Source organism: Cryptomeria japonica, chromosome 2 (genome assembly GCF_030272615.1).
Source record: "Cryptomeria japonica chromosome 2, Sugi_1.0, whole genome shotgun sequence".
NCBI classification, from domain to species: domain Eukaryota; kingdom Viridiplantae; phylum Streptophyta; class Pinopsida; order Cupressales; family Cupressaceae; genus Cryptomeria; species Cryptomeria japonica.
In genome coordinates, this window is record NC_081406.1 from 310,270,823 (window position 1) to 310,284,588 (window position 13,766).

The window sequence follows — 13,766 nt, forward strand, 5'->3', positions numbered from 1 at the left end:
CGGATTCATATTGCCTTGGGCAACATTGGAATCCGCCCAAAAAGGGGCTGGCCCCTCTTCCCTCCAACGTGGCCCTATCCCCCACGCTACATCAAATAAACACTCAGCGTGCTATCCAATAGGGCCGACCCTATTAACAAGGCAGTTAAAAGGAAATAATTAAAAGTTTAATTATTGGAAAAGCCGACCTAGTTAAGGAGTTCGCTCCATATAAATAAAGATCAAGATTCATTTGTTATTCACTCAAGCAAAAATACAAGCTCTCCCATCTGATGCGAAATTCATATATAGTGCGAACTTCAGTTTACTTCAAGCAGCAACCTCATTCACCATTTGAAGATGCGAAATTCACCTTAGGGTATTTGACAACATTCAAGGGTATGTACAACAAGCTGATTGGAGGTTGCACAACAAACTAATTGGAGGTCTACCAGCCATCAATATCCAGCAAAGCACTAATTGAAGGACTGTCAATTCAAGGGTCATACACAACATAATTCTTAGAAGCCTACAATCTGAAGAAGGGAGCAGCAGTATCTATTCTGCATATGACAGCGAGTGAATGTTGAAGGCACCTTCTGGACAGCAACATCTGAATCTGCAAATACCAGAGATAAGTGTTGTATTGATTACATAACTATAATCCATAATCAGATCTAAGGATCTTTTTTGGCTGGGTTTTTCCTCCTAGGAGGTTTTCCCAGGGTAATTGTGTCTTGCTCTCAACTTGTTCATTTATATATTGCCATTTTCTTTCAGTTAAACTAACTAATTAGAAACTAAGTTATAAATTCTAAGTTATATCAATCTGAAAGTGTTAAAATTAACAATCTCCATAGCCCTCTCCCAAGTTCTTCACAACATAGAAGAAAGAGATAAAAGAGCCTCCATTTTGATCTCAATAACTTCACAGGAAACAACTCCATTGTCATGTGAACATGAATACTCAACTCTAGTGTTGTGAACATGAATCTCTAGGAGGAAGCACTAGACCATCAAAAAAGAACTTGCAAATAAAAACCATGTACAATGTCCCACCAACACCAATGTGATAAAGCTATGATAAATAAGATCTCCTTCACATAACCTTAAATAGAAAATCCTTGTTAACATCCAACTGTTCAACAATGTCAAACATACTATACATCAAAAAACTAATTAGAATGTAAGGCTTTCCAACCAAAGGAAGATCAGACCACCATTCCCACAACAAGGGAATATGCCCAAAACAACTAACCTTATCCTTTTCTCATCAATACACATTGACCTCAAAAAAACTTAAGATCCAAACATGAGGAGATAACAAAGCATAACCATGCATCTACTCCTCAAACAAGTACTTTGAACCAACATCCATAGCTCAAGACTCAAGCACACATGAGAAGATAAGCCAAAGAATAAATGCATTTGAAAATTAGGTGGGCAATAAAGTCATTTAGTGCCACGAGGAATAAGAGTGGGGAATGAGATTGCTCCTTCTAGGATACAATAAGCCACACGACTCTTTGTATGAACAAACTCCTCAATAGGTCGATGTTGAACTGATATCCAACTCTAGGTGTAGGCTGTTTAGTTTTCTTGCTAAAACCTCATCTGAGAGTAACTGTCTCAACACAATCTCCAAGAAACAAGAGATCTCTAGCCTCACCCAAATCTGATATAGCTGTACAACTAAACATCTATTACTAATTGAACTCTAATTGCAACACCACTATAACTAGAAGCTCATAAGGAAAAGTGATCACAACACTCATCTAGTGGATTACCTCAAATTATTGTTAAAGCCCCAATTGCAAATTTAGGAACTCACCATGATGTTGTGATCTACATCTCCTCAAAAGAAGATTATGTCTCTAAAGATCATATTTGCTCCCAAGAGCTCTTGTATCATGACACAAATCTAACTAGTACTCAATAGTTCACCATGGCTCAATAACATACATTCTCTAAATCAAGGATCATTTGTCGAAATTGACAAATTATAAACAACACCTCAACAAAAGATTCTAAGAATCCTCCGTTGTAACAAGTTGTTAACATCTTCAAATCACATGAAGATAAGCATCTCCTATTAATAGAACTAAAGATTTTGATGAGCTCTCACTGCATACAAAAACCATATTCTAAGAGTTCCTCATGACACCACCAACCGCTACAAAAGATCATCTATCATTTAATGCTAAATGCATATCACTACAAAGCTCCCTTTGAATTGTGATATTGAGTTATACATAGGATCATGATAACTATCTCCCAATCGAAGTTCACCTATGGCCCTCACAATCAATTGCAGCACCAACAATTGCAAAGGATAAAGAACCATGATCTCCAAACCAAGAAGGTACAACACGATCTACAATCTATGAATTGATCCATCACTACCAACAATGTATCCACATAAACAACCATACCATTTCAGATCTCTATGCATACAAGAATCTCCATGACACCATGATCACCACCCTTAATGCACCTACACCAAACTCCTACTAGATTGAGATCTAGAATCTCCCACACATCATAGTCAACAACAATAGGTCTAAGAATAAACCATCTCAAGTAACACCATCTCTTTACCTCAATGTGAAAAACATACCAATGTACCAAGTGACCAAACAAGGCCAACAAACAAAATCTGTATCAACACCAAAAGGGGTACATGCGACCCACATTTGAGTTATTTTGCAACATGTAAGTATGAACATCCTACAAAGCTCTTAGATCTCACAATGCAATGTATAGGTTCGAGTCTCAACATTACATCAGTGACCATGTCAAATAGAGACAACTATAGATTAACATGTAAAAGTTTCATGACTTAAATCCTAAATCGACTCTAGATTTGGTTTCCACAAATTCACAAAGTGCCCATAGTTAAGGAACTCATCAAAAAACTCTATAGAAATGTAAGTGAACAAACCACATATCAACACATGAAAATTCGATCCACTGTGAAGAACTTTAAAAATGCTCTCCATTATCTCTAAGAAGTTCACAATTGGACATTGTGGGGACAAGATATGACCCTCCAAATCCATGAGTGCAAAACTAGCTTCTATATGCAATTCTCTTTCATAGATAAGGAAATTTGGCAAAAACACTCATAATAATGTGTAGTTCTCAGAAAGAGCTTTCCATTGACTAAAGGAACGTGTAAATCTGATATCCTAGTGGAAAGTTATTTTCTCTAAAAAAACTAGCTCCATTAGGCAATCAAAACAAGGTACCTTGCCATTGATCCGATGGTTTGTGGGTGGCGGCGTTAGTGGCATCATTAGGGTGGTGGTGGTTGTGTTTGTGGGAAAGCAGTGCCAAGTTAGATGGGGTGGTGGCCCATGGTGGCTCTTGGGTGGAGCTCTGATGATGGCATTGTCATTGAGCAAAAAGCCTTGGCGAGTTGACTGTGTCTAGAGGTTAGGCCCCCCATGCGACTAGGGGTTGGCAAGTCAACCTTGAAACATTGGTAGGTGGGCACCAATAAGACTAGAGGCTTTGCCTCCTTTTAAACCTACACCCTTATGTTAATGTCAACATTTGCACCATTGACCAATCACAAACCCTAAAATTTTGTGCCCCTCTATAAGTTGATGACAGTAATGCTATGTAGGAGGTATATGCTTGGAATATTCTGTCAATATTTGTAGATTTGCCAACTGCACCATGAATGGATTCCATATGATTGTGTGCACTTGGTATGTGAAGATTCCTCCAAACCCTAAAAAATGGCCTAAAATTTTGAACTCCAAAGTAGGTCAAGTTTTGTTTGGATTATAGGTTTTTGGGCCTTCTAGATTAAATGGTGACATTTGCTTTTGCCCAAAAGGTCATTTGCAAAACTTCGCTTCTATAACTTTCACAAAATGAGCCCAAACAAGAGACTCATTTGCCAATTTCCCATAAAACCCTATAATTGTAACAACCCAGATTTGCATACATATGTGAAACCTTGAAAATGCTTTCATTCTTTTCCTGCAAGACCATTTACTTAACTATGCATAAGATCCACTCATACCAAGGGCTAATAACCAAGATGATGTTTCCTCTAACAACTTGACAGCCAAGCTCTAATACAAAATAAAAGGAAATTTGCAGCAATATGTACTGTTTCCACAAAACTCTAATGAGAGAAAAATATGCGAAACAAATATTCATAATCCACAATGCAAAAGAATCACAAACATACCACAAGATAACATTAGATGTACTTTGGGAAAACTCCCTCAAGGGAAAAGCCCAGCCTCTTTTTGCACCCACACAACTTATTTTCTTATCTCAAATAACATGATTATAATACATTTGCAGATTGTCCATGAAAGCTTTTGAAGCATCAAGTACCCTAGTTGGATTCCTTCATGTGAGCAAGCAAATGAGAAAGGCTAACCAACAAGTTAAAGGTTACACAAGCCAACCTCAACAACTATCCATGTGCTTGCTTTTATAAAGACAAACTTGCACAAAACCACTAAGGAGTATTACATAAACCATTTGTCACAAAACCATGAGCTCAAATTAAGTATTTGGTACTAAGTTTTTCCAATATTGAATCTTTTTCCTATGTGACACCCACAATTAATATTTATGCCAATGTTACATACAACATAATGTCTCCCCAAGAATGCCTAACCCATTTAATGTCCACATCTAAGTTGTGTTACACTTAAATATTTATTTACACTATTAGCAATTTAGCATTATTATTTTATCATGCAAGGTCTACAACACACCTTTCCAACATAAAATACCTATTTGCTAAAAGCAGAAGACTGCCTTCACAAGTTATGTGGATCTTCCAGTTGACATTTGAACCATAGTTTATGCACCTAAATAAGAAAGTAGGTGTAATTTTCTTCTAAATAATGGATAAATGATAAATAATTTTTTATTTGTACTTTTTGTTTACTGTGCTCATCATGTTTTTATGCTATACTTAATGACAATATACATCAAATTTTATGTAGCATTTGATGTATAGTCAAATTTATAACTGCCACCTATAGGTAGCTCGTGTGATAATTTTTCTTTGATTAAATATAATCCCACCTTAATTGAAGGACACTGAATTTACATTAGATGCACATCAATTATCTGGACCACATCCATATAGTTTTTCTCTTGCTATATGGTTGATAATGTTTAAAATTTGAATGTGTATGCCGTTGTGTTCATTTCAACAAAGTTACCTTTATTTCTCAATTAGTCATGACTTTTTTTGAATGATGGCTAGGTGAGATTTAGAAGCTGGTTAGGTTATCTCCTGAGTGAATGTTGAGAGCATCATCATTAATTGTTGCCTTGCAACTTTGTTGCAAAAGAAGCATGGTCTTTGCTAGTTCTGATGTTTCATATTTGTTTTGCATACATCTTGAGCATTGACTAGTGACTCAAAATAGCTCCCTTCTGAAATAGGGCACAACTAATTGCTGTGCACACTTGGATGAGACTCAACTTTATGATGGCTATGGTATTGCACAACTCCATAATAAATGGTTATTTGTGGCCTTATTCCCTGTATAATGAATACTTCATTTGTTGGCCCTGTTTTACGTGGCCCAGCTTTGACTTTAGTCTTTGATTGATTGTTAATAGGAATTGTTGGAATTTTGGAAATATTGTCATCGATGTCAAATGGGCACGGACAAGTTTATCATTGATGTCAAGAGTAAATTAGCTGTCCAAGATTGTTGTCATTGATATCAAAGAGCAAGTCAAGGCAAAAGCGATGGAGGTTAGTTTGTGCCAAATTTATGGCACTATCTTTGAGATTTCATTTGACAAGGAAGGAGGTGATTTGGATATTATGTTGCACAAATAATTATTTATTTCCTTGTTGTCTGCCCATGTTCTGCGCCCAAATTGAAGGTATTAATAATTGTAAATAAAAGAAAGTTTATTGATCTTTATGGAGCCAACCTCCCTTTCTGAGTTGCCCCATTTGGGGGATTTAAAATAAATAAATAAAATATTTTTTATGCCTCACAAGAAGGCCAACCTCCTTGATATACATTTCAAAATAATATATATATATATATATATATATTCTTTAAGGGTCCGACCCCTTTGAAGTTGGCACCCACATAGCAAGGGTATTTTAAATTAAATAAATATTTTTCCTTGCTGACTTAGCTGACCCCTTTTGGAGGGTGTTGTTGATGTGTTTTTTATGCACTTCATACACAGGAATAAAATACCAAGGTATCTTATCCTCTCTTGAACAAAATCTTCTCAAATGCTGAACTAAGTGATCACTTGAGGTGACTCGAAGGTTCAAAATGTCTGGTACTTGCTCTGTGATGACCTTGGTCGATCCTCCTTTGTCTTTGATGCACTTGATGAGTGGTGTACCTTTCCTTGGCTCTCCTGTGCTTGATGAAGCCTCCTTCTTGATTTTGCATTATGGTGATAGGAAATCATGGTCAAGTCACCTTCTCTACTAGCTCATCTTGCTTTGAAATGTTTATAAGATCCTTCTTCTGATATCTTGTGATCTCTTTGAGGATAGTTCTAACACTTGAAGTCCTTTGATTTTAGCAACACCTTGGGTACCTTCTCATGCATCTAAGGCATCCTTAATGTGGATGAAGCTTGAAGAAGTCCTTCTTGTCCTCATGTGATCTTCCTCTAAGTTGGTCTTGTTGATCTGCAAAATAAACAAAAGATGATTAAGCATACATAATATATTCATTCCAACATAGCATTTCTTACCTTAAATCATCAACAAGAAGGCATTAGGATTAATTTCGCTCTGGACCCTCTCCAAGGACAGGACCTATAATGAGATTTTCGCTTTGGACCCTTTGGAAGGGTCAAGAGCGAATTTTGTATTTTGCACAAATTCTTCACTTTCTCATCATTTTTTCTTTTCTTCAATTGTCTCAAGGCATGATAACGTCCTAGTTGAGGTTCCAAGGTGTGAAATTAGTCCATTCTTGAAGCAAAAGGGAGGGTCCTAGGAAAATTCGCTCTGGACCCTCTGAGAGGGTCAGGGCGAAATTTGTCATTTAGTCTCAATTTCATCATTTCCTTTGCTCCAATCCACTTCTCAAGGCAAGTATACATCAATCCTTTCTCAACTACGCCATAGGAACAAAGATCTTGGTCTCAAACAAGGAGTAAATAGGTGTTTAGGAAAATTCGCTCTGGACCCTTTGGGAGGGCTAGGAGTGAAATTCTTCCTTTAATGCCATTCATCTTCCATTCATCATTTCTTTGCCTTGAACCTAACTTATCATGATCAAGTCCATTCGCCATCAATTTAGCTTAAAACAATATCCTTTTAGTGCATTAGGTGAAATAGGGAGTCCTAGGAATTTCGCTCTGGACCCTTTGAGAGGGTCAGGAGCGAAATAGCTATTCTGCTCAATTCTTCCTTCATAGAACTGCATCTCTTACCCTTACCTCATTAAAAACAAGTCTTTTGCCCTAAAAAATGCTTAGGAATAGGTTAGTTCAAAGGTTTGAGCAAGGTACAAGGCTTCTTGAAGAAATTCGCTCTGGACCCTTTGGAAGAGGCAAGAGCGAATTTGCTCTTTTTGGCTCAATTCACATCTTTTTTCACTTAGCTTTTTCTTTAGACTTGACTTTTGAATCCTTTTCTTGCCATGCATGACCACCATTCAATATCTCTAGTGAGGAATTAGGTCTTTTGGAGGATTTCGCTCTAGACCCTTTGGAAGGGTTAGGAGCTTAGAAGAAATTTCGCTCTGGATCCTTTGGAAGGGTCAGGAGCGAAATTTGGCAATTATGCTCAAATCCCTCACATTTAGTGTTCATGACCTACTCAAAATGCATGCCTAAGAGTGCCCCTAAGTTCAATCAACCTCAATTAAAGCTTTGGAACCTAAGCTTGATGCAAATTAGGAGCAAGAAGGGAGATCTAAAGGAATTCGCTCTGGACCCTTTGAGAGGGTCAGGAGCGAAATTGATGTTTTAGGCTCAATTTCCTCATCCCATCTCGTTCCAACTCATTCCAAGGGCATGGATCAATCATTCTTCATCTAGTCAAGGCCTGGAAGCAAGGGTTGTAGTCCAAGTTAGGACTAGGAGAGGTTTTAAGAAAATTCGCTCTGGACCCTTTGGAAGGGCCAGGAGTGAATTTTGCAATAATGCTCAAATTCATGACCTTTTCTCCAAATTACCAGGTCTAAGTTTGTTCAAAGGCATCCAAAAGGTGAATTCAAGCCAATTTCCTCCCAATCCATGCCTTAAAGTGAAGGTTTTGTCTAGAATAGGAGTCAAAAGGGAGCTAAGGAAGATTTCGCTCCTATTCCTTTGGAAGGGTCAGGAGTGAATTTGACAATCTAGTTCAAATTCCCCATTCAACTCTCAAGTTTTCAAGTCTAGGCTTGGTCGTTGGGCATTTTCTAAGGATAAATAGGTCAGTTTCACATCAATCTGTAATGTCCCCTACTAGGCTGAGACATGTTTTAACCACAATCAATCTATTTCAATATGCTTATGACTCAAACTAAATATATTAGAAGACATTTCCCCCTTAACATGAATCCAATCAGTGATATTCCATAGTTCAATCAATTAATTTATTAATAAGTAAATTGTTCATCCCTCATATATCCATAATAAGTTTACAGATCCAAGCCCTTACCTGTCTTGGGACCATACCCTCAAGGTTTATGGGTTGTTGATCCCTGCCTTGTCTTGGGCTCATCCTATTAGTTGGATTTAGACCGCCCCTCTTTGGAGCATCTCAATTCCCACTTCTAGAATACTGAGAGCAGTAACGAGGATTATATCCAAACATATTCTTCTTACTATTTATTATCTTGTGAGCTCTTTCTGATTTTACAATCTACTATTTTTGTTTGTCTGATTAAGACATTATATATATATAATCTTCTTGATACTACATCACTATTATATATATATATATATATATATAACTATTAATACATTTGTTAATTACCTTTTGTATAAATCACTAATACCACCATTGCCTAAAGAACATAAGTTATTAGTACTTAGTATATTGGTGGTTGTAAAGACAGACCAATCTGACATGCGTCAGATCTGGTCTGCCATTATATATTAAATATGACTGTTATACTTATTGCAGTCTAAATTAATATTCTTATTAAAATCTGCATAAACATTATCAAGCTTCCTATAGTAAGCATTCTTATCAAAGGCATCCCCATGCATACCATAAAAAACAAGGATGTTACTGTCTGCAAATTAATAACAGTTCTGATTGGGGCCGTTCCGTTCCCTTCCAGCTCTTATAAACTGGAGTAAAGAAAACCGAGATATATCCCCCCATTCTATCTTTATCTTCATATATCTCTTCCAAAATATGCATGTCCTTAAAAGACATGCCTTTCCAAAGAGAAGCGATACTTCCTAGCAGATCATACCTCTATTATTATAATCGCTACATTTTGGTGTTTGTTTATAATATACGAATCATAGCTTAATAAAGTCAACTGTTGGTATTGATGTATGTTTATATTTAGATCACTGCTTATATACAAATAGCACGAGTTTGGTTATTATTATCTATAAAGACATCGACTATTCAAGGGGCGAACTGACCGAAGGTGCCATGGGAATATTAGTTCCTATGTCTGGATGTTATACGATGGCCTTAGGGACACTCGTTGATCAAAATAAACATACTTCTACTGATTACTATAAGGATGAGTTAATATGAAAATGTACGTGGATTTTTGATAGATTAATGTTTGTTTCTATGGGCTTATGGAATAGACACATTCAACGATATCGAAGAACTTATTGAAGGATTCGTCTGTAATAATTCGGATGATGAGAATATATGTGTCTCTATAGTGGGACCGATTCTCATAGTAAGAATATGAAATGCTTTATTCATATAGTATATACCATCGTAAATATCAATTGGCCATCGGGTATTAGAATCAATTCAGCTAATTAGCGATACATTCAAAGAAGATATATTTAGTGGTAATGGCATAATCGTGACACCTTGGGTATCACAATTATTAATGCTTTCTCCATACTATCAACGGATTGTAATGTTTATATCTTTGGAAAAAGGCATTCATGTGAGCTTTAATATTCTTACAATTGATTACAATTCAGATATCATTGGCAAAATGAATGCATTGTAGTTGGAGCTATATTTGTATCAACCATGTAAGAATATTATTATCTTTATTTGAATATTTCAAGAATTATTATTAGTAATAAATATTAATTATTTATTACTAATAATAATTCTTGAAATATTCAAATAAGGATTGTGTGAAGATAGTATCATCCATTGAAGAATTCGGAAGTTGGTGCTTCCTAATGGACAGATTGTTGTCTCTTGCTAAGTTGGTGTTGGAATATTCAAATAAGGATTGTGTGAAGATAGTATCATCCATTGAAGAATTCAGAAGTTGGCGTTTCTTAAAGGAGGGATTGCTGTCACTTGCTAAGTTAGTGCTTAGCTGTGGGGGTTGGTGCATATTTTGAAAACTCAGACTCGGGCTTGATTTAGCAGCCCAAAATTTTGACTCAAAACTTGGTGAAAAACTCGGCAAAAAAAACTCATAATTACACACAAAAAAGAAATCAATACATATAGAGAACATAAAATTTTGACTTGACTATCAATTTGTCATAATTCAAATAGGACACGTCATATGATCCTCCAACTTTCGAATTTTGAAATTTCATAGTTTCAAAGTCGAACAATACATTGTAATGCAACAAAACTATAAATAATAAATGTATAACAACATTATAAATGTTTACATATGATAATATGTCAAAATGAAAAAACAACCAAATACAATCTACATTTTCGTCGTTCCCTTCCTAGCGTAACTTAATTTTCCAAGCCTTGAACTAGAAATTAAGTCTATATCAAAATGATGATAGATTGTTTCTTCAAAATTGTCTTCTTGCTATGTTGATGTTTAATTGGGTGAAATGGGCAAATAAGAGCAACAATGACCAAAATGGTTGAAATTTAACTGAAAAAAGCATGGATGTTATGTTGAAGCATCAAATAGAAGAGTCTGAGGTCAAGACTCAGGAGTTTGAGCCTGTGACTCGGAGATTTTTGGAGTAGGACTTGATCAGGTACTCTCTAAGATTGAGCCAAACTTGGCTTGGGAGTCTAGTAGACTTGAATCAACCAGCTCAGGGATTTGGGAGTTTGTAGAGTTTTGCAGAGTACTTGGAGAGTCTTCAAACTATGGGTTGGTGCCTATGAAGTTTGTAAGACAAGTTTATATAAGTAATTATTTTGCGGTGGTTTTCTTCTATAAGGGTTTCCACAAAAATCTTGTATTCTTCTTGCATTGCATAATTGTTGCATCTTATGTGAAACATATTGCGCAATTGATAGGCTTATAGTATTAAGTTTGAAAAAGGAAATAATTGTATTGTATTGATTCACCCCCCTCCCCCCTCAGTACAATTGTGTGCTCATCAAGTACAATACTTGAGACTTGGACAAGTTCTTTCTTTCTGGGTGCCTTGTCAGTAAATCTATTTTTACTAGTCATTTAATTTGAAAATGAAATTCTAGAATTGCATCCTCTAGCAATCTTGCTTCTTGTGTTTTAGTGAAGGATATATTTTGAATTGTGTCATCGAATGAAATGATAAAGGTTAAGAATGGGGTTTCTATCAACTATTAATTTGTCACTTAAATAACAATATACTGGATTGTAGTAAATATTTTCCTTGGTTGTATAATAAAGTTTCAAATCACTTTGCAGTTAATTAGATGGTAAGTTCTTACGATTGAATTCTGTCATATCTATTTCATTTGTATCCTTTGTTGCATTACAAAATATTTGCATTTGGTTTTTAATTATACTTATTCTGACCACGATCCACTGATAATGGATTTGGGAAGGTATGCAGGGCAGTGGCTTATATTCCATTGACGGTTCTTGCTGTTCCAGCATCTATCCTTACTGTAAGATTGGATATACACATTTTTATTTATGGCTTGATTTGGGTTTTCATGTTGTATATAGTTGTGGACATGCTTTCTTTTATTGATCATTCTTTGTCACTTATGCACCTCAATGACATTGCCTCTATTGAGAAACTGCATTTTCTATTCTGGTGGGATTTACTGTTTGAGATGGTGGGAAGATATAATGCTAATCTTTATTTGACTTGAGATTGCCCTTTATATGTATGGATGACATATGTAGAAAGGTAACAGTATTGAACATTGAAGGTTCTGTGAAAGGATGTGCATAAGACAACAATTGGCCTATCTTTCAAAAATAATCTATTTTTGAAGGTTGGATATTACCAAGGTTTTTATCTATATCTGTAGAACCAAGCCAAATCCTCTTTGTAGATTCTGGCTGCTATTACTATAAATGGTGTACTCTATTGCTTATAATCTTCTTTGTGTTAAGAAAATCTGTATTCATGCATGAGTTAACCATCTAGGTTGGCAAAATTTCCACCTTTTTATGGACTTGCAGATGAGGGATCTTCATTCCTCTTTTAAGACACTATAATAAAAGATGTCTTTGCCCCTCAAAGAGATGGTCAAATTCAGGGGTTTCTACTTTTGAGTTCTACTGTGGTATCTCTGTGTATTACTTTGTTCTTCTATCTGATTATAAGCAATGATTGAAAGTCACACATCTAATACTGAGAGAGGGGGGTGGTGGGGGGGTGTTGAATCAGTATTTGAAACTTTTTAAATCAACAAATAACTCTTGAAACAACTTGAAACAAGGATGTAGAAAAGCAAGCTAAACACAGAAACAATACAAAATTTTCTTGTGGAAAGCCCTTTCGGGTAAAAACCACAGCATCAAAAGACTTCCATTAACTTCTATGGGCACCAACCTAGATTACACAGCTAAAATCAAAGAGAGCAACTCTCCACTTAGCACCAACTGAGACCAGTAGAGGCTCCAACCCCCATACGAAAGAGAGCACCAACTACCTTCTATACTCCAAATGTGAACTCAGAAAACAAACATCAGAACTTTCAGACTTCTCTAGAACTCCTTTTTTTAACTTTAGCAATGCCAAGAAATTTAAATATTTCTCTCAACTAAAGTAAAAACAAAACATCTTAGTCAACCAAAATGAAGACGAAAGCTCCCAGCTGTAAAAATAACGCACATCAGCACACTCCCAGCTGTAAAAATAATGCCCAGCAGCACACCCATAACTCTATGCACAGCCCGTAGATTAATTTCCAGTTATAAGCTACGCTCGATAATCGCTCAATTTGATGCCAAAAAAAATATATATATCAACACCAAAAGACGTGGTCATATTCAATATGCAGAGAATACCACTCCTGGAAGCTAGTTAACGGCTCTCCGCCTCCTTTAAGAAAGTGTGATTGCACAAAAAACAAATAAGAACAGCTGCCGCACCACAACAGAATTTTCAAAATCACGAAGATGAATATTTTTCATTTGGTTCGAATGGTTTCATTTCCACCATCATGCTCTGCCAAAAACACCTGTTCACGATAGCCATGAAGGCACCAAAAATAAAGCCTCCACTCCCACGATAAAAACAAAATTAATAAGAATATAGACTTCCGCCAGGAATGATTACCCATGATTTTTGAAAGAAATTGTGGCCTTACCAAAAACAACACTCAGCCACAAAAAGCAAATATTCCAGCTCAACCATTTTTTTTTGTTTATTAAAAAAAAAACGATAACCATAAAGAGAGGAATTTGTCATATTAATCTCAGAAACACCACGAATTCCACCAAATTATTTGGAGTCTGCCGTAAGTCATTTGGAATCGTCCACAATAGTTTACTTAAAAAAAGTAT

At 35.9% G+C, this 13,766-nt stretch overlaps 1 protein-coding gene across 1 annotated transcript in view; it reads left to right on the top strand.

Moving 5' to 3' along the window:
* The window catches only part of LOC131075355 (uncharacterized), a 142,656-nt gene that overhangs the window by 35,392 nt on the left and 93,498 nt on the right, over window positions 1-13,766 (top strand). Inside the window, exon 3 of the mRNA XM_058012183.2 lies at window positions 11,857-11,911. Within this exon, the coding sequence (XP_057868166.2) occupies window positions 11,857-11,911 (55 nt within the window). The remainder of the gene's footprint in view (window positions 1-11,856; window positions 11,912-13,766) is intronic.